The sequence below is a fragment of the Manacus vitellinus genome, unplaced genomic scaffold (assembly GCF_001715985.3).
Source record: "Manacus vitellinus isolate BGI_N305 unplaced genomic scaffold, ASM171598v3 scaffold_5_pilon, whole genome shotgun sequence".
NCBI classification, from domain to species: domain Eukaryota; kingdom Metazoa; phylum Chordata; class Aves; order Passeriformes; family Pipridae; genus Manacus; species Manacus vitellinus.
In genome coordinates, this window is record NW_021940682.1 from 20,513,466 (window position 1) to 20,535,892 (window position 22,427).

Here is a 22,427-nt window from a genome sequence, read left to right on the forward strand (position 1 = left end):
CCCTATAAATCTGTGGGGCCTGATGGGATACATCAAAGAATGCTGAAAGAGCTGGCTGATGTCATCACAAAACCACTTTTGAGGATTTTTGAGTGGTCTTGGGAATCCAGAGAGCTCCCAGCTGAGTGGAAGCTCACAAATGTTGGCCCAGTTTTCAAGAAGGGCAGAAGGAAGATCGCAGAAACTCCAGGCCAGACAGTCTCAGTTCAGTGCCTGCTTCGTTCACGAAGCCTAACCATGAAAGTTATGGGGAAGATTATTTTGGGAGGTATTGAAAAACACTTGCAGGACAATGCAGTCATTGGTCACAGCCAGCACAGCTTCATGAGAGGAAAGTCCTGCTTATCAAACCTGATTTTCTTTTATAACAAAGTAGCCCACCTTGTTGATCAAGGGAAGCCAGTTGATGTAATCCTTTTGGATTTCAGTGAAACTTTCAATACTGTCTCTCACACAATCACTCTGGACAAAATGTCCAGCACACAGCTGGATAAACACATCATGCCATGGGTGAGCAATTGGCTCACAGGTCGAGCACAGAGGGTAATAGTGAATGGGGTGACATCAGACCTGTCACTAGTGGGGTTCCAGAGGGCTCCATCTCAGGCCCTGTGCTCTTCAACATCTTCATAAATGACTTGGATGCAGGACTGGAAGGGATACTAGGTAAGTTTGCAGATGACACAAAACTGAGAGGAGCTGTTGACTCCCTTGAAGGCAGAGACCTTGACAAATTAGAGGACTGGGCAGTCACTAGCCATGTGAAGTTCAACAGGGTAAGTGCCGGATTCTGCACCTGGGATGGGGCAGCCGTGGATGTACATAGAGACTGGGGAATTGTAGTGGTTTGAGAGCCCCAAAATCCAGTTCTCGATTACAGGAGATGAGATGCTGGAATGCAGTGCCATAGAAAGGGACCTGAGGGTCCTAGTTGATGGCTAGTTGAATATGAGTCAGTAGTGCCCTGGCAGCCAGGAGGGTCAGCCATGTCCTGGGGGCATCAGGCAAAGCATCACCAGCCGGTTGAGGGAGAGGATTGTCCCACTCTGCTCTGCACTGGTGCAGCCTCACCTTGAACATTGCGTACAGTTTGGGGCACTGCAATAGAAGAAAGATATTAAGTTCTTAGAGAGTGTCCAAAGGAGGGCAGTGAAGATGGTGAAGGGCCTCGAGGGGAAGCCATATGAGGAGTAGCTGAGATCACTTGGTCTGATCAACCTGGAGAAGAGGAGACTGAAGGGAGACCTCATTGCAGTTACAACTTCCTTGTGAGAGGAAGTGGAGGGGCAGGCACTGATCTCTTCTCTGTGGTGACCAGTGTCAGAACCCAAGGGAGTGTCCTGAAGTTGTGTCAGGGGAGGTTTAAGTTGGATATTAGAAAGAGGTTCTTCCCCCAGAGGGTGGTTGGGTACTGAACGGGCTCCCCAAAGAAGTGTTCACATGACCAAGGCTGAAAGAGTTCAAGAAGCATTTGGATGATACTCTCGGTCATATGGTGCGACTCTTGGGGATGGTCTTGTGCAGGGTCAAGAGTTGGACTTGATGTTTTGTGGGTCCCTTCCAACTTGGCATATTCTGTGATTCTGTGATGTGCTTCATAACAGTCCTTGTTCCCATTGGTACCCGATACCTACTCCTTTCCTTTCCAGTTATGTATTTAGGGTGGCAGGACTAAGAAATAATAGAACTCTTTGGTGCTGTTAATCTGTTTTCTATCTCTGACTTCAGTCTCCAAGCATGTATAATGGAAGAACATTCCCATCTGCTCCTGCCCTGCCCCCACTTCTGTTACTTGAGTGGAAGGAATGGTGGTACTCTTGTATGCTCCAGCTATGTGTACAACCTACCATATTCTCTTGTTTCTTTTCTGTGCCAGGTCATATTTCCTGCAGTCCTGTAAGCCAAAGTATGAGGCCTGTTGCCCCAAATCCATTGAAATCTATGCTCCTGCAGTGCCAGGTCTCAGTCAGGGTGAGATTCAGTGCAGTACACATTGGTAGAGATATTGGCAAGGCACTTCAAATACCCACCAGGCCTTGCCTGTGATACACATACACCATGATCCTACCCACTTTTATGTGTATGATGCCACCTGTACCAGCTCTTCAGAGTCCCTAATGATCTCATTATGTTGATATTGCAACAGATTACAATTGGATGGCTGGGAGAGGGCAAAGGCGAGTGTAAAGTGCTCCCTGCACATTGGGAGTGAAGCAAGCAGCAGCACTGCCTCATCAACACTGTGCTTACCTCAGAAGTCATCCTTCCCATACCAACACCAATTCTGTTCTTTGTCAGATCAGTTTCCAGTGCATCAGAAGCATAAAATGTTACCAGAAGTTGTTGCCATCTCCAGTAGCACTTGGTATCTCCAGCTGACCTTGGTCTCAATAATGGCTGCAGAGCAAGTGAATTCAGCTCAGTCTGATGAGTAGCAGCTGTTACACAGCTTTAGGTACCAGATTTACTAGTTTTCCTCCTCTAGCTGATAGAGCTGAACACTGAAAGGGCCAGCCTATAGCCAGAAGTCCCCTAAATCTTCTGTTTCTTATGTAACAGTCTTTTAGGGAGAAAGAAAGCTTTAAATGTAAAATCAATCTGTTCTTTCTCTTTTATTTTCAGTCAGTTTTCAGTCCATGTACATGAAGTGATGCATATGCATGTACCTCTCCAGCAAGATCTTTTTTCCTAGAACTTTGCAATGAAAATCTGTGAAACCTCTTTCCAACCTTTATCAGGTTTTCAGTGTATCAGGCAAGGCGAAAAACAATAGTAAGACCAAAAATCATATGCAGATGGTTTGTTCCCCATAGCTCATGTCTTCCAACCTCATTGGTTGCATTTTCACATAAGTCTAGAGGTACATCTGCCAGCTATTTTAAAGCTTCTGTACCATTTTACTTAGGAGACAGAACCAGACATTAGAATTTTTCGTGACAGTTCTCAAGCACAAAAAATATACGAACTAAGATTTCAAAACATAGGTACAAAAGGAGAGATGGGAAACATACAATCATGCCTGCCACCTAATAAGTTCTTCTAATCACCATATTTTATTGTCTTCAAGGACAAATCTTCAAAGTGCTTTTGTTGCTGCAGGAGATAGAATGCATATGGGCTGCTGCTTTGTTTTTTCCAAGAATCCTCAAAGTTGATCTGTTTTGATAGTAAATGAAGTTGTCTACAGGTTTGTGAAACTTGTGGTTTGATTAGATTTTAGAGGTTCTCTGAGCTGTTTAATGTATTAATATTAGGTATTTTTAAAAGAGTATTTTTTTAATAAATCTGTCATATTCCACGTTAAGTTGTTTTCTAAAGATTTCATATACATATATCTGTACTTAAATATATTTGGAATCTTGTATAAAGGACTAATCCAGAATTTCTGGCAAAGTCTCTATTCAGGTGGAAAATGCCAGAGATGATTTTGTGTTGAACAACCCAAATACATGCCAGTGAAATCTCTATCTCATAATGTACCATTATGTATTTTGTTCTAAACTTATTTATAGGAACTATCTCAGAATTTGGCAAAATTTCTGGGTTTTTAAAATTATGTTGTTTTTCATATGCCTCCAGTCTCCCACATGCAGAGTCATTTTTCCTTCGTTCTTGAACCCAACTGTTCTGTGAAACTACTGCCTTCTTACTCAGGATATTGGCTTCCTGTCTGTGCTTACAGAGAAGAAGATTATGATCTTGAGAATCATAGAATCATAGAATCGATTGGGTTGGAAAAGACCTCCGAGATCATCGAGTCCAACCCTTGGTCCAAATCCAGTCCATTTACTAGATCATGGCACTCAGTGCCACGTCCAATCTGCGTTTAAAAATCTCCAGGGATGGTGAATCCACCACCTCTGTGGGCAGCCCATTCCAATGCCTGATTACTCTCTCTGTAAAGAATTTTCTCCTGATATCCAACTTAAATTTCCCCTGGCGGAGCTTAAGCCCGTGCCCCCTTGTCCTATTGCTGAGTGCCTGAGAGAAGAGACCAACCCCCACCTGGCTAGAACTTCCCTTCAGGTAGTTATAGACAGTGATGAGGTCACCTCTGAGCCTCCTCTTCTCCAGGCTAAACAACCCCAGCTCCCTCAGCCTCTCCCCATAGGACTTATGCTCCAGTCCCTTCACCAACCTCACTGCTCTTCTCTGGACCCGCTCCAGCACCTCAATATCCTTCCTGAACTGAGGGGCCCAGAACTGAACACAATACTCAAGGTGTGGCCTCACCAACACAGAGTACAGGGGAAGGATCACTTCCCTGCTCCTGCTGGCCACGCTATTTTTGATACAGGACAAGATCCCATTGGCCTTCTTGGCCACCTGGGCACACCGTTGGCTCATGTTGAGCCTCCTGTCAATTAGTACCCCCAGGTCCCTCTCTGAGAGTTGTGCAGAACCACAAATCTGGGAGGTGCAGGGTTTGAGATATACTCTTTTCTACTTGGAACTTCAGAAGCAGGATCTTTCCAACTCATAAGACTGTTATGCACTAATAAGACAGGAATTTCAACAACTGAAGTGAATGAAATCTGAATCTGTCCTAGAATAAGCAGTTTTGGTATATTCTTATGACTTTAATTCTGAGACATTTTCCTTTTAACTTTTTCTATAGACTTAAGAAACTACAATATCACAAAGTCTCATGTTTTCTGTAGAAAAACATAATAAGCCTAACAGAGATTGCTGTCCCATATTTCCTGTTATAAGAACCTGTTTTGTATGTAAGCATATTGAAGTTAAATCTCTGGACTCAAATTCTCTAGATGTCTACTAGGATTTTTTTTTTTGGCAAAAGTTTCAGCTAATGTAGCTCAACTATTTTTAAGGATGAAATAATGTGAAAAGACAGTCTTGCATTCATATTAATTTTAATTACATTTACCATGTCATCTCTACAAAGTTAATTGAGATTACATTTGGCCCAGTTTATAATAGATGGAAGCTAAGAGCAGGGAGAGAATTTCTCCTCTTTTTTCTACTCTGCTGCAAAAGGAAGTTAATATTCCTTCACTCTCAATGTAGGAGCCTATGGAAGGAGACTGGAAGAGCACAAGAGGAGTAGTCAGGTAGAAAGATAATCAGGGACTAAGATTAAGGGGAGAATGGGAGCAGATACAAGGGAGACAGGACTGTTGGGGACTTACTGTTTCTTTCTCTTCACAGGTATTTCTGCAGACCAAACAACAGCTTTCTAATACTATGAGTTAATTCCTCTGTGTTAACCAATGGTGGATTATACTGAGTATCTACATTTTCCTGTTTGCTTTTGTGGAAAGATGAAAAGTTAGTTTAGTTCCATGGCAGGCAACAATAAAGTCAGTTTTACAGGAGGGATGAGTATCTGCTACTGTTGACACTTAATGTTGACACAGCAAAAGCTCCATTAAAAGACCAGGTTGTTGCCCTATTAAACTAGGAACAATGAGGCAACGTGAATTCCAGGCTTTCCTGAGTTTTAAATACTTGATTTTGTAACCTTGACATAGCTTTAAAAAATTCATTAAATTATATATAAGGAAAAAATAGCAAAGAATTAATAAAGTAATGCTTTTTTTGCTTGGCAGCAGCTATGTGCAAATTGACAGGATTTTTCCTGTGCCTGCTAGTTTAATTGAGTTTTAAACATTGCAGTATTTGAAGCTGGATGCCAAGGTTACTGACACCAGTAAACAGTGATGAGTACACCATGATTGTGTGTAAACATCATGCAATGATGAAAGGTGAAATCTGAAAAACAGTGAAGTGAAATGAAATTAAAGCTGCAAGCAAAATAGCTGCATTTATTAAAATGAATGAAAATGTGTAGCCTTTGTTTTGGACTGGATTCTCAGTTTCCTTAAATCCATTTATGCTAGCTATTTCCAGTATCTGGAGAATCTAGCCCAAAATGGAAGGCTTTTTTTCGTGAGTTCTTCCTCTAAGTTTACAGCCTCCTTTATGTTATTTAAAAGAGAAAGGCAGAAAGGGGAAATTATATTTTGTATGTGTTTACTAGGGAGATGAAGGGGATATTAACCCCTCCTCATCACTATCACTATTTGCACAGTCTGTGCTGCATGCACTCTCATCGTGTGATCTGCTTAAACCAGCATGATTGCACAGCTTCTCCCTTTAGAACAGGTCTCTACCTGCCCTGTTCTGAATGCTGTATGAAGATTCTTTCAGGGTATGATCTGCAGACTCCTAGTCTTAAATCATACCACTTACTGTGAAATATAATTTTAAATATAGTAGCTTTGCAAGGTTTCCATGACTACCTTAAAAAGACATCTCCCAGATTTTTCAGGGTACTCTGCGGAGCAGCACTTAAGAGTCCTCAGAAGTACCCATGTAAACTAATCAGTCCATCTGAAAAGAGTGAAGATTTAGCAGCTAAACAGGGTGAAGTATTGCATATTCCAGTGTACTTTTTGAAAGAAATTCATGTTGCTTTGGAACAGGAGATTTGATATTCAGAAAGAATATCAAATCAGGGCTCCTTTATTAGAGCCCTGACTCAGCAAAGTATTTAAACATGTTCTGTTATGCCCCTATTAGCTTTTCATTTTGCTGCTTCTTAAGAGCTGTGGTGAGTCAGAAGCAGCAAACCTAATGGAAAGGGAGAGATGTTTTCATGGGTTTGCTCACATAAAACCTATTTCATGATGAATTAAATTAGTACGAATAATAAGAATTTTTGCTTCTAGCAAATTAGTGTCATGAGACTCCAACAGGGCTAAGAGATCAATACAGATCATCTGTTTTTTGCAGGTTTTGTTTTCAACTATAATAGTTAGAAAATTTTTAAAAATAAAATATACATTGAAAAAAAAAAGCTGAGGTTTTATCTGAAATGAAGATGTCAGAAAAGGAGTCCAAGATTGCTAGCCTACTTTAAATTATTCTGATCTGATCTCTTGCTGGAATTCCCCTTTTGGACTACTGCTTTGCCTCCTATGATTCCAAATAGTAACTGCCAGCTCATCAAATGTATCTTAACCTTCAAATGCTGAACTTACTCTGGGTGATGTCAGACTCCTTGAATGTAGGAATTGTATTATACTATTTCTGTAGCTCTAGGTCCTCTCCTACTGCTAGCAATTTGTAAGAAATGCTTGAATTATGTAGGCTTATTTTATGAACTTTTGTGAGCAATTATTTAGTGTATTATTTGAACAGATGGTCTTTTTCAGCTATTTGCATGTTAGGAATTATTTGACCTGCCCACAAGCAGGGAGATAAGAGCAGTGACAAGTAGTTAGGATTGTACTGGTACAGTTAAATTTAGGGGGATGGGGACTGGTTGATACCACTCACTTTCTTCATCGTTTTGTTAACAAGGAACTAAATAATTTTATTCTCATCCACTCTGTTCATCTTATTCTGTTTTAATTTTTTTTCAATTTAGAGAAAAATGAACATCATGTATAGCTGAGTGAGGTAGGAGGTGAATTGAAAAATTGAGAGCTTCTGAATATTTCTGTAGTCATGTCCTTGGTGCCAGTCAAATGAAAGAAGGTTCACATCTGGTATTTGGCTTGAGTGAGAGCTACAATTTCTCCACTGGCAGTGCTGCCAGCAGTATAGTAATTGTCCATGGTTTCAAGCACCTTCCACCATATTTTGTCATCGTGAAAATGAATGCAATCATCAGTAATTTATTATTCTTGTCAGATGCTATAAATTAAGCAAAGTATTATCTTTTAAATGCAACAGAAGGGCTTGTTTCAGGCTATTGAAGGCATCTGTTATTTTTTCATTTTTATTACACTATTTTTTTCCAATTTTTAGGGAAGCAACGTGATGGAGGACCAGGATCTCTTGGAAATAGGAATCCTTAATTCTGGGCACAGACAGAGAATACTCCAAGCAATCCAGCTTCTCCCAAAGGTATAGTTTCTGTTATTATCCAGACGAGGGAACTAACTTAACATTATTTGAAACATTTTTTTAATGGAAATAAACATAACTCTCTACTGATTTTGTAGACATGTTTTTTGCATATGCAACCATGGCATAAAATAATGCCATTACATTGGACTCCCTTTACATAGATATAGTTGACAAAGCAAAGGAAAGTAAAATCTGTAATTTGAAGTGATGCTGTTTCAGCTTTATTTTAATTATTTTTGGTTTTACAACCTGTTGATAGACTGTCATTACATATGTGTAAATAAGGCTGTTCATAAATCCTGGACTGTTTGTCTCTTACATAGCAGTTGCCCTGGAAATATTTTACCCTTCATATAAGTATTCTTAAAAACGTTGGATGAAAAATTGTTTTCCTAATGCCTGCCTTTTATGTTAGATGCAGAGATTTCCTTCAGGTTTCATATTTGATTTGTTGCAATGTATATGAATTTTGCTTCTCAGCTGTGGACAGAATAACTTGCAATCATTTTTCCGATCATTTTTTGTGCTAGCCAATTTAAAGTGTAGATTTTAAAATCGACAGTAGAAAGAGATTGCTCTTATATTCTGCTTACCAGAATATATCAGTGGAGGCTTCTACTACCATTCCAAACAAGAGAGACAGTGGACCTAGCATAAAATACCATCATTTTAATTAGGAAAGCTGTATAAGGAGAATGAATGAGGAGTAGCAGGGACCAGTAAGGCTCAGAAGGCTGCCACATATGATAGGGATACTTCGTACAAAATACTGGGACCAGAATAAAAACAACTCTAAAGTGCATTGAGAGTTCTGGTAGCAACATGTGTAAAATAACTGAGATAAAGATTAGTCCACTTGCACCTTCATATGGCTGGAGAATGAGAAGAGTTATTAAAGGGCTTTTGAGTCTAGAGCATGAAGCTGATGTTGCTGGAAGAGGCTTTTTGAGGCATCAAGGCTTACTGGATGGATGACTTGTAAAAGAGAACAAGGGTTGCTTTTGTATGGTAAAATCAGAAGTTGCTAAACAATATCTTTATCTGAAGGTGCTAGTCAACCCATACATATTACAATATGAGTCTAGGCACTGAAACACGAAAAATCATTAAAGATAATAATTTTCCACATACAATATTAGACAAATGAGATAAAGGGTACAATTAACAGAGTATATAAAAGTAGCATTGGATGAATTACAATTGACATTAAAGATTTAACTGTGAATTTTTTAATTTTTCAGCAATGCTATCATTCAAACAAAATTTTTGTAATCTTAATGCAAGCTCGTAGGTGATGATATACTTAATCCGTTTTTCATACTTCTTAGAGAGATCAACTTTCATATATTCTTATTTACATTTTTCAAAATTAATAAATAGATTATTAATACATCAGCATCTTAGTGCTATCTGCACTCGGTGGCTGGTGTTTATGAAAATATTGTTAATATTGTCTGCTTTTGGAGATTTCACTAATGCTGAGACCAGATTTTGTTATAAAACTACAACCGAGGTATTTTTGAAGTTTTTTTAATGTGAGAAAGGACATAATCAAGATTTAGAGGTACTCTTGAAACCAGTTTAGAACAAGATGGTTATGCAGTTACTTGGAAGAGTTCTGGATGGCTTGAAGCATGGGCTGAATAATGGTGAGGTAGTTTTCAGCATCTTCCCTGTTGAGCTAAAAAACCCCAGTCCTTAAGAACCATGTTTTTAACATGTCTTTGATGCCAAGTTCTTACACCAAAACAAAGGCAGTCAAAAGCTGTGCGTCGCATTTCTTCACTTAAATGACTCGGCAATGTAAAAGAGCTTACACAGTAAAAATACGTAATTTCTTATACAAAAGTGAGTTCTTTTGAAGGCACAACTGTCAGAATAGTTATTGTAAAGTAAGACACGCAGGTATCGGTATCCCCAGAAATGCCAAGGCAGTGGAAAGAATTCAGAAAGTTTATTTAGAAGTCCAGAAACTTACAAAATCCCTGACAGTGCAGTTTCTGCACTGGGCCCCAGGGAGAAAAAGGTGAGTTACCACCCTCTTAAGGCCTCTTTATCCTCCGTGTTTCTCCCCTGCCTTTCCAAGGCCTCTGTACATGTCTGTTAGTGCTATTTCTCTCTGGCATAGGAGAGAGAGAGATAACACAGCTCTCTCTGCCACCCCCTCTGGACTGCAGAAGGCAAAAAAAGCATCTAACCCTCTCAAGAAGGCACCTTGCAGGCTTCCTAAGTGTAATCAATGTCTAGCTTTCCTCTTAAAAATTCTTCTGAGAGGAAACTATCCCTACAGTTATGGAGCCCAAAAGTTGGGATCATGGGTAGTTTTATCTAATGTAACTCACCCTTGCTGTATTCACAACAGCTTGTTAAAGACATAAAACACTTCCACATCCTGCAGTGAACCGTGGAATGTTTCTGTATATATATTTATTTGTTGTTAACTTCAGCTCTGTCATCATGCATTCAAAATCCTATATACCATCTAAATACTTTAAGACCTCAAATGATAATTGGAGTCACACTAATTTGAATCCCATTAGATAAAAATTCTTTTAGTTTGTTTGTTTTGAACATTTACCTCTTTTCTGTTCCTCATTTAATTTAAAACTTGATGACTCCTTGTTTTTTACTACTTAATAACTATGCTGATGATGTTATTTTTAGTTTTACTATTAATGTTTCTTGTCTTCAGATACCTTGTAGCTCAGATTTTGATGTGGAGGTTAAATGCTTTAAAAAACATCTATGGAACAACACTTCCTTAAAGCCATATACTCAGGCAGCATTGAATAAGCTTAGAGGGTAAAAATCAAGCAACAAATCTATTTTTAAAGCTCTTTTTGTTAGTCTGATCAATATTCAACTCTACAGCCTGGAAATGCAACAGGCATTTAGTAGCTGGAAGGAAAGGCTGTCTTTTTTACTCATAATTGCTGCCTTTCTAAAAAGTAATGAATTTCTATATGTCAAATACCAGTATCCTGATTAGAAACCATGCTCCAGAGCTTGAAGTAGTTTTAAATAGGGAAAAAACACCCACATATTTGTCTGAATATAGATAATTAATCATTGTAATTTCTTATGCACTATTTAACTGGTATAAAAAGATATGTTTACCTGGATTTCTCAAAATATTTTCCCATGATGATTCTGTATTTGGGGAGAACATTTCATAGGAAGGTAAACTGATATGTTCACCAATAGGTAGATAGAGTTGAAATCTTTCAGTTAGAATTATTCTTTTCAAAATACCCTTTATTTTTGTTCGATTAGAGCTTGTAGCCCAAATTCTTATCTTGTACCAATATAATTTAGGTTATTCAAGTTTCACATTAATATTAACTGGAGCACTTCATGGCTTATTATTATTAGATAAGATTAAGACAGTCCATTAGAAATATAATTTGTAAAGTTAATTCTTGAAGTGGAAATATTTTATATATGACATCAGTCTTAGAACGAATTTCATAGCAGAGTTTAATATTGCATTTAAGATTTTTTGTGTGAAAAAATGAAATTAATAAATGTTTGGAGAAGAATTTTATATGTTTTATTAAAATGAGAAGAGAGTTGTGTGCAATGTATGCTTAATTGACTAAGAAAATAATAGCAGTCATGACAAAATTTTAGTCACACTTAGGTTCCATAGGAAACTTAGGGAGCATTGTCAAGTTATTTCAGCATCCCAAACATATGTGCAAGTGACTTCTCAGTGGGTTCCTCAAAAACTAATATATTTTTTAAAAATAACAATTATCCTAGCTTATCTCAGAACTTTTCAAAGAAAAAGGATTGGTTTTGTGTGGGATGCTCAGTGTATGGCTGCTTCTCCCAGCACATAATGGGAACACATTCTCTCATTTGACAGATGGAAGAAAGATGTTCGCTGAGAGCAGCTTTCTTCTGGCTTCAGAGCTATTCTTAAAGCAGCTTGTTCCTTCCTGCATAGAGAGGTCTCAGTACAAAGCAAGTTCAGGAATAGCAGTGGTGTGCAGGCAGCCAGCCTCTTGGGTGCTTTGCAGAACTAGACAAGAAGTAGGATTTGATCAGGCTATGAGTACATGCTGTCTGTGAGTGGTGTTATATGAATGGTAAAACTGTGCTTCCAAAAAGTGCTGGACTTATTACTCATATTTAGCACTCTTCTGTGCTAGCACAGTAAGTCTGGCATTTAGGAAAACAGAACTACTGTGCATATGCTCATTAACTATGCTGTGTATGTAACAGAGAAAGACCACATCATGTGTTTGCTGTTGCTATATTGCTATTCGCTTAGACACCCCAGAGCTCAGTAAGCTGATTTCAATCCTGGTGTTTAATAATCTCCCATTTAGCACTTCCATTCCTAAAGACAGTTTCCAAACTAGGAGATGCTGCAAAATGATGTCATAATGTTTATGACCCTTTCTGACTGTGACTCCTTGCTTCTGGTCTGCTGGAAGTGAAGGTGAAAAACAGGGGTCAAAGGAAGTGCTTTCTACCCTGCTGTTTTCCCTCCTTCTTGTGCCTCTGGGATTTACTTTCCTGGTTTAAAAGGAGACCACTCACATGCTCATTACACTACTTGCAAGACCTTTAACCATAAGGACAGAAAAAAAAGTGTTAGAATCCAGCATAACACATGAATTTTTTAACTCTGAAGTTCAAATGTGTGGTCTAAATTATTTAAGTAATGCAGCACAATAGGAGTGGATCAGTAACACAAAGCAGTTAGATGTGTGCATGCTATAGTTCAAGGTGTTTACTTCAGATTAGCTTTAGACTGGTTCCCTAGACCAAATACCTCCTCTGGGCATGTGCTTCAAAACTGCCTGATGAAAGGAGTATCACAAACATTTTCCTTCTTAACTGAGCCTATCAGTGAGCCACTCTAGACATGACATGCTGTCATTTATCTGTATTGTGTAGATAACAATAGCATGCTGCTGGTCCTACCACCATTGCCCATACATATGTCTTACTTACCTTCCTGCTTCTTTTATACTTTCTTATTTGTGATTGACTCTGCAACATCTACTGATTACACTGAGAATAGTCAGTGAGAAAACACTGTTCCCTTTTTTTGGTAACCATACTAGGATGACAACCTGAAAGACTTTTTTATGAGGTCAAAGGCCATAGGTTCCACTTAGTCCACAAGTTCCAGATTTAGATCTCTTAAGATAACATTGTATGCAATGGACATGTCCTGAACTGTTGCATTCGTTATCCTCAGTAGCACTGACTGAGAACTGTTCTTCCCTTGTCCCACACATTGTATTTGATGAAGAACTAGGAAGCCTGTTCACTGTTCTGGATGTGGAACTGTTTATACTTCTCCAGAAAAAGAGAAAGAAAGAAAAAAAGGAAAAAAAAAAGAACATGTTTTCCTTTAAATTTGAAATACAGATTCCAACTTCATAAACTGTAGAAATTACAATTCTGACAATCTTAGGCAGGAAACTCTGAACTAAGTCTGGATCTACCACTGGGGCAAGATCCTGAATCAAGTAGAGCTGTGGAGTGTGCCTGTACCATCTTTTTCTAGTAAACTCCACAGGAAGACAGAAGGTTTTTGATTAACAGAAAGAAAACATATTAATAGAACACAAGCTTTAATAGTTAACTTTTTAAATATGTGACAGGGTAGACAGAACAGAAAAACAAAAGGTTTATATAGAGTTCTTCCTCACCCACTGTGTCTCTGCAGTCAGGTCCCTGTTTTCACTCAGTGTCTTTTTCAGCAGCAGCAAATGCAAAGTCTTCTCAGGTCCTTAGGGTTTTGTACCCATCCTCTGCGAAAGCTGCTCCTCTGCCCCTGACTGCAGGCTCGATTTCTGCCCAGGCACTGCAGGCACAAGCTCCACATGGTCCCACTGTGCCAGCCAGGCCCTCTGATCTTCAAAGTGTCACTCTTCTGAGCTTCTCTTTCAATGATCCAGAGGAGGAATGATCTCCTCTTCCAACAACATGACTCCAAGTGATCACATATTTGTAAAGTAATTTATAACAGACAACTCGCAAATACAGGGGGAAAAAAAGGACTGATACATACAACATTACAATAATCCAAAATTACTTAGCTTGGTAGTTTATAGTTTCATATAAGTTCTAAAAAACACTGCTTAGATCTCTTGGGTGGGCCAATGGTGTAAAAGAAAGGACTATATGCTTGCTAAAAAGATCTTTCTTCCAAACCAACATAAGCATAAAATCATAGCCATCATTTAAAAAGCAGTGCAAGTCAAGTAATCTCATCCTTATCAGTGGATAAAAAGCTTGATTTTAATACACACAGTGTTAAGATCCACCAGATAGTGATATTACCTGTGGAGAACATAGTATTAATTCCCCATCTGTCTGAGAAGATCAGAGAAAACTGGCAATAGTCTGTGTTACTGAATTCGCCTTGATGCTTCTGGTGCATATATGATTACTTTGAAGCTCTATTTGTGTTTGACCTACCTTTTAGAGGCAAAAACTTAAGTAGCTTTTAACCTAATGTAAAATACGGTATATAATCACAGTAGTGATGCACCTTTAAAAAGTCTGTTGTACAGACAGTCTCCTGTGAAGGATTTCTCAACCCATTAAGATGCTACTTGACATAACTATTTTATTATGAGAAACAGCTCTTTCTGGCTTCTGCTTTCTGTTCATTTCAAAGGAAGTGATACTAGTAAAGATCAATAGGACCTAGGAAAGAAATCTCATATGGTTTGTGTCTTCTTCCACACTCCTTTTTATATTTTCATAAACATTTCTTTTTCTCTAAATCCTATGGGCTTCAATTCCTAGCCTTTTCTACAGTCAGCATGGAAAAGTTTTCTGCAGTGAAAGAGCTAACATTGGTATTGTTCTCTAACGAACCAAATTAATTAGTAGTAGTGTCTGTGGAAGAACGATACTGCCCCTATTTATGAGCAGTTAATATTTGAAACACTGTCATGACTTGAAGCTCAGAGATTTTACACTGATCTGAGTCAAACAGTATGCACATTTCTTAGGTGTTTGACACCACTGGTGCATATGTTGTAGCTGATGCGAAATGATTGAAATATTATACATGGAAATACACTCAGTAGATAGGAGGGAGTTCTTCTTTCAGAAAAAAATCACAGCAAATATCAGGAAGGAATCCTACAGGGTCTAAATGATCTGAGAGGAGTCTAAGATAGTCTCAGAATCACAGAATAAAGTGCAGTATAGAAGAAAAAATAGTCTAAGCGCTATGACCTGTTAATGAGGACTGGGATAAGATGCAACTAACTGGAATTCTCATAAAGTAAAAGGACAGCACTTCCAGAGAGATACTTCAAAGAGTTTTTATTTCAAAACTCAGTAACATTTTATATGAAAAGCAGATACTATTAATGATACTGTCACATCCCTATAAACTATATCTGTCAGTAAGTATGTAAAAGGAAAACATTCAGCCAGCTATGAATGGCAGTTAATAAGCTAGCTGATGTTATTAACAGACAGAAAAAGACCTTCCCATACAAGAGGACAGATACTGAAAGTTTATTAATTTTCATATACTGGACACATTTTAGAAAGTCCCTTTTAGATAAGAGGGTGTTCTTAGTTCATGAGAAAACAAAATATTGCTTTTGTGATGAAACTAATAGCATATATTCTAGTTCTGAGATTAATTTTCTGTGATAGGAACAACTGTCCTGCCATGGTAGGTAGGCTCAGGGAGGGAGCTCAGGGGGACAGTGGGCAGGAAGCACTGGGACAAGGCAAGTAAAGGCAGGGACAGTGGCAGTGACTCTGAGCAGCTACATCCCAGAGCAAATCCACAGGACATCCATAGGGATGAGAATGGGACAAGGTCAATCTGGAGGGTGACTCAGTGGTTGAGGATCAGCAAGGTGCATGGCCAGGCACAGACATACCTACAGCATAGCTCAGGCAAGTGTCAGGACATGGACCTGAGATCACAGGCAGCTCCTGCAGAAGGTGGGGTGGCCCTGACTAGACTTCTCCCCACTCTTCCTCACACTGATCCAAGGCTATGCAGCTGCAGTACCTGCAGCATGACCTTGAACAAAGGCAACCAAATCTCTGGGATAGGAAGAGGGAAAATACTTGCAGAGCGTTCTGCTGCCCAAAACCAGACCAGTGTTTCATGTAGGCTGTTGAGTGACCAAATCCAAACAGTGAAATTGTCAAATCCATTTCAGTTGTTCTCAGCCTCTTGCTTATTGTTCACCTGTGTTTACTTGCCTGCAGCCATATTAGAGGAATATCTGTTTTAACAACCCTTTTACTGAAGATCTCCAGTGGGAATTGAGAATTTAGAAACTTGCCATGCTGTATTTACTTTTCAGAGGCTGTTGAGTTACCAAATTACAGACCAGACTGTGTGGGTTTTCTCAATCAACAGGTCAAAAAAAAAGTCATATTAAAATCAGAATTTATTAAAGGTAAAGATCAAGTAGTAATAAACAAAGGAAATAATTTGCATAACATACCCCATCTGGATACATTGAAAATTGTTTTGATGGTGCTTTGTTTTGCTTTGTTAGACAAAGGAAACCAAAATACCTCATATTTTCCAAACTCATTTGTTCCTTATTGGCCCCGTATGTCTTCATATCTTCTCTATATAAGATTTTTCTTCTTCTGTTTATCAGGTTCTTGCTTTTCAAGTGTCACCTGTTTAAGCATACCTTGCTTAAAATCAGCTCTTGAAATAAGATTCCTAGGAGTTAGAGCTCCCAGGATCCTCAATGTTTTAGCAGTCTACTGGACAGATTACTATCAATCTAATATTTAAAGCAAATCTGAATGATGATGAAAGAAGAATTTGCCATGCTTTTGACATAGAATAATTTAATTTTAAATTAGGATGAAAATAAATTCAAAAATGTCAGGTTCAACAACAAAACTGAGCTCTTACTTTCCAGTATGACTCCTCTGTTACAGGAGCGACCTGAAAGGCTTAATTCCTTTTGTTAATTATATGATTTCTCTTGTCTTTCCTTTATGATTTAAGATAGTGGTTTCACTACATCATTTAAATATTTTATACCCAACGTCTGCAGCAAAAGAGTAAACTGTCATATTCACGGCGCAATGTGCCTGCATCACTGCTCCCTGATACTGCAGGAAACCAAGATCAAGATCACGACATGCTGGCTTTCTGCATTTGAACAGACAGATCGATGAGCAGTACAGTGGCTTTCAAATGCAGACTTTAATTTTCTTTTCTCTGCTTTGAATTCAAATTATATTTCAGATAAACTGTGGGAAATAAATTGGTTCAGGCAAGATATTAAGATCAAAATTCTCTCCTTTTGAAATTACTTTGTCACTCACTTCAAACTTAAGCTCAAAGCATTAGGTTTCTGTCAAACTTCCCTTGTTTATCCTAAAGTAAGAATGTATATAAGCAGGCAGAAATAGGAGGCTGGCTTTCACTATCCGCAGTGTTACCCTTGCACAGTCAGGAGATCCTATGCAAAACACAAGGTTTCTAAACCTTTAAAGCTTCTTAACATTTTACCAGTTCAGTGTATTATCAAGTTAGCAATAGTTACACTTCTGTAGAAAGACGATATGCTTATAATACTGTTGAAAATTGAGGCTATTGCATAATTTTTTCTACTTCATTCCACTTCTATTTCTGCCACTATTGTAGATTGCTTTAAAATTCATAAAAACAATATGGCATAACAAACTGCACAGGTAGAGGCTTTATACATTTTTATCTTTAATGGCTAGCTTGAAAGTCTTCACTTTTGTCACTGAGAGGCAATTCTGAAAGAGAAATTGCAGCTTTTTACTTCTTAGTAGCTTAACAAAATTCAGAAAAATAAGATGCCAGTGGTATTTCTTAGTTTTTTATGAAAACAAGATTTATGAGATTAGGTGACTGTGTTGCTATATAAATGCAAGTGGTGTACTTCTGTGCACATCATTCTGTCAATTCCATTCCAATAATATCTGATTCTATTGTCCGCTCTCAAACAGCTTTACAGACAGTGAGCAATCTAAAATATGATAAATTCCCAGGAGTTCCATGAAAAATGTGAGCAGGTAGAGGAAAGAGACTTTTTTTAAACCTTCCCTAGGGGCAGAAAAAGTATAGTGCAGCTTCAACCATTATAAAATAACAGATAGCCTGGTAGAAAAGATAAATTAGGAATAATATAACCAAGGCGATATGTTTCATTTGCAGTGATACCAAAAGAACCATTTCTCAGTCTAATTTCTTCCCCTTCTATGAAATTGTAGGTGCAAATCTGACATTTTTGTGCAGTCAGGATATTAATAATGTCTCTTCCACCCTTTTGCCTTCTCCCACTCGTGGATTCTCTGTCTAGTAAGAATTGAACTCCAGCTACAGTCTTGGTACAGTCTGGTGTAAAAGGCCAGCAGCCATAAGAAAAATATCCATTGACAATTAAGTTTTATTACTGCTTTTGCACACAAAATCATTTCATGTTGTACTAATCACTAAAAGAATGTTGATCAGAGAATAACTGACCCAAAGAAAATAATACCCATAACTCCTTTTCTAAAAGATGTTTAATGAGTATAATCAGGAATTTTTGCTCATTCTTGTTTTTCAGATGAAGCAGATCGGTCACGATGGCTACAACCCCACCTCTGTAGCTGAATGGCTGGATTCCATTGAACTGGGTGACTATACCAAATCCTTTCTAATTAATGGCTATACATCGATGGACCTTGTGAAAAAAATCTGGGAGATTGAATTAATTAATGTAAGTTGATCAATTTATAGCAGTAGTTCCTCCTAAATACATTACGTAGTACTTGTCTTTATACATCAAGGAGAAAGCAGGAAAGCAATTTTCACTACAAATACTATCATCAGGTACTGTTAATGACTACAGCTGTTATGCCTGTACCTAGGTTGACTGTACCTTTACTTCCATTTACTTTGCCATTGTCTTTAGCATGGTATTCAATCAGCATGATTGTGTTTGCCTTCAGGCTGCTGAACGACATTAAAAATATGTTTTGGGAGTTTATGGCTACAAAGCATGAGTTTTAAAGTACTTCTTATAAAGATACTTACAGCTTACTTTTTATACATGCTCTGTCTAAAGTAAACATAAAACAAGGAAACCTTAAGTATAGTTATTAGGTAATGCTAAAAGAACACAGTATTTTCTTTAATTACCACTTTTGCTTGAAACTTTATTTACATGAGTCAATTACATTCGATGCCCAAATTGGGCAACCATAAACTTTAGTGTGGACTGCACTGCAGGGTAATTTGTAATGAGATGAAGTTTGTGCTGTTACAATGAAGACATTGACTGTACAGCTTTGCCAGTGGAATTTTCATGTAAGTTATGTGTCTGGAACTGAGTTGTTTTCTCTTATGAAAGATAGATGATTGTAGCTTTGGATCTGCTGTGACTTTTGAAATCAACTGTATTGTCAGTTTATCTGACCTTTAGCACAATCTCTACATGAAGAAAAGCCCAATATCATATTTTTATTGATTCTTCACAGACAAAAGGCTCTGCTCTTCCTTCCATTGTAGGAGATACTGCATCTTTGTTTCTGATTAGTGCCTGAGTCCCAAACAGTCAGAGGGCTACCACTAATCATAGGCAATCAAACATAGGATAAAACAGTTGGTATAGTTTTATACTATGGAACAGTTCCCACTGTGTCCCAGGCTGGAGAAATGAAGAACATAACTATGGTGCAAAACCATGTTTCAACACAGTAACTGGTGCATGAGGCAGAAGTAGGTATAGCCTGAGACCGGCATCTAAAGAAAAGAAGAGAAAGAAAAATATAAATGGAGTTATATCACTTGAAAGACAAAACCATTGCATGCTAGAATTTCTTTTCTTGCTGTTACAATACAGTCAATGTTAACTGGCACAAAAATGTAGAGTAAGGACCAAACTCTGCCTTATGTGTTATGTCTGTGGCATTCAGTGTATGTTGTAGTTGTATAATTAAAGTCAGGATATGATTGATGCTATTATAGGTGTCTGCTGCTAAGCTATTTATAACTGTGGCTTTTTTCTGTAAGTGGCTGGATTTTAATAAGAACTGGGGACCCTTTGCCTGAGAAGCTAAGTTAGATTAACAACTAGCACTGAGTTGGAAAAAAAAAGTGGAAGACTCTGCTTGTATTCTATAACTTAATTTTGCATCCCAAACATTTTGTCATAATCGATTTGGAAACAGATTACCCTTTAGCTCCCCCAAGTGGATCATTAAAACTTCATTAAAGGTTTTTGGTTTTATTCCAACCTTGCTTAAGCTGATGAAAAGGAGAGTACCTGCACTGAAGTTAACAGGAATACACTTCTGTAAAACTAGTATAAACCAGACCTCTATATATCCCTCTAATTTTAAAGCTTAACATTATGTTCTGATTGAAGGTCTGTGCTTCTTAGAAAAACACCCCCTCTTGCCATGAGTTGCAAATAGAAGCTGTTTAATAGTTGTATAAGTACTTGTATAGATACAGAAATCTATATAGAGAAATGTTTTTCCTACTTGATATGTTTGAATTATGTTGTTCGAAAGCGTAGTAAATCACAGAATATGCTGAGTTGGAAGGTACCCACAAGGATCACCAAGTCCAACCCTTAGCCCTGCACAGGACCATTCCCAAAAGTCACTCCTACAAGTTCTACATTCTATGCATTTCTATTTTAGTCCAACCAGTATATATTTGATTCCCCCCAATCAGTAGCTAAGCTAACTGTAAAGATATTATGTTCAGTGAGAAAAGCTATAGCTTAGAAAATTATTTACTGTTACTTTTCTCTTTCAATTGAGGGGAATCTTTCAGAAATGGACAAGAAATTGTTTTGAAGCATTGTGCAGTCTGACAGAACAAGATACTTAGCTCTGACCAGCAGGCCTGCTGTCTGAAATTGATTTCAAAGGTCTCACTTCCCATTCGGGTGATGGCAAAGAAAAGCTTATTACAGAAAGTGTTTCATAAAAGAACGCATAAAGGTCAAAGCCACTAAGTCTGGAACAGAACTCTTCACTTGAGTAGGTCAAAATTCAGGCATTTGAAAATAAGAATAAAACCAGACTCAGCATCCTGAAAAGAATTCAAAGTACCCTTGTTTTGGTGGCTCTTGGTGCTTAAGTTGTATGTGGAACAAGAAGTTAAATTTAAACTTATGTTCAAATATGCAATAAAAATATGTTAAGGGCTACGGAAGTGATAACTTCTTCATTTTAGCTATAATTTTGAACAGTTTCAGCCACTAAACTTGACAGAAAAGACATACCTGATTTGGTGCTAGGAATCTCTGTGTTTGTATTTGGTACTTCTTTCCATTTAGCCATTGGGAAATAATCCATGGGTCCCTGTAGTGAGGGGATATTATCTCTACCTTCAAATCTGTTTCTACCCCTCACTACAAAAAAAACATTGAGGCACTGGAGCATATCCAGAGAAGGGCAACGAAGCTGGTGAAGAGTCTGAAGCATAAGTCCTGTGAAGAGCAGCTGAGGGAGCTGGGGTTGTTTAGCTTGGAGAAAAGGAGGCATATTACTCTCTACATTTACCTTGAAGGAGGTTGTAGCCAGGTGGGGCTCAGTCTCTTCTCCCAGGTAACAAACATTAGAATGAAAGAAATAGCCTCAAGGTTCGAATTGGGTATTAGGAAAAAGTTCTTCACCAAAAGGGTTGTCAAGCATTGGAACAGGCTGCCCAGGGAAGTGGTTGAGTCACCATCCCTGGAGCTATTTCAAAAACATGTAGGTGTGGCACTTAGGGATATAGTTTAGTGGCACTGACAGCGTTAGGTTTATGGTTGAACTCAATGAACTTAAAAGTCTTTTCCAACTTAGATGATTCTATGATTAAAGTTATCCTTCATGAGTTACCCCTTACTCCCATAGGACATCGGCATGATCAGAACTTTGAATCTTCTTGTCTTCCTAAGAACAGTTCTTACTCTATTTCCAACACAGCTTTATTATTCTTGTAAGTTACCATCTAGGCAAGGACATTTACAAACACTGCAAAGAGAACACCAAGCATATAAGAGAGAGAGAAGGTCTGAGGCATTGGTGGTAAAGGCCGTCTTCCCTCAGCTTTTCTTGTCCTCTAGCTGGCTCACTGGCATTAAGAAACAAATTTAATATGCAACTTCCTGAAATTTATTGCAAATTATTCCAGCAAGGTAATGTCTGATCTGACATGCTAGTTTCTTTCAGACTTCTCTGTGTGTATATGTATATGTATATATATATATAGAGAGAGAGAGTGTTTCTTCAAACTCAGTCAAGCAGCAATTTCTAAAAGCATTTGAATCAGAAGAGTAATTTTAAAAGTGGTTTTTTTTTCATGTGAGCTCCCACCGGCATTCTCAGCCCTTTTTCAACAGGTCAGACTGTGGCGGTTTGAGACCCTCAAAAATCCAATTTCCAAGTCCAAGCCTCCCTCCTACAATTTATTTCAGTGTGAAAGGGTTTTCCAGACATAACACAACTCAGTATGGGGGAAAGGGAATTATACCACATAAATACTATAAATACTATAATACATTATATACACAATTCTAACTATCTCTCCTAAGGTAAAGCAACATATTTAC

The 22,427-nt window shown here is 38.1% G+C and overlaps 1 protein-coding gene across 10 annotated transcripts in view; it reads left to right on the forward strand.

Annotated features, from left to right (window-relative positions):
• Nucleotides 1-22,427, forward strand: part of ANKS1B (ankyrin repeat and sterile alpha motif domain containing 1B) — a 414,231-nt gene that overhangs the window by 242,320 nt on the left and 149,484 nt on the right. For all 10 annotated transcript variants that reach the window (XR_001921711.2, XR_001921712.2, XR_001921713.2 and 7 more), the window contains 2 exons: nt 7,777-7,875; nt 18,441-18,593. Coding sequence is in view for 7 of the 10 variants with exons in the window: in XM_018080496.2 (XP_017935985.1) it covers nt 7,777-7,875; nt 18,441-18,593 (252 nt within the window). In the remaining 3 variants the exon portion in view is untranslated. The remainder of the gene's footprint in view (nt 1-7,776; nt 7,876-18,440; nt 18,594-22,427) is intronic.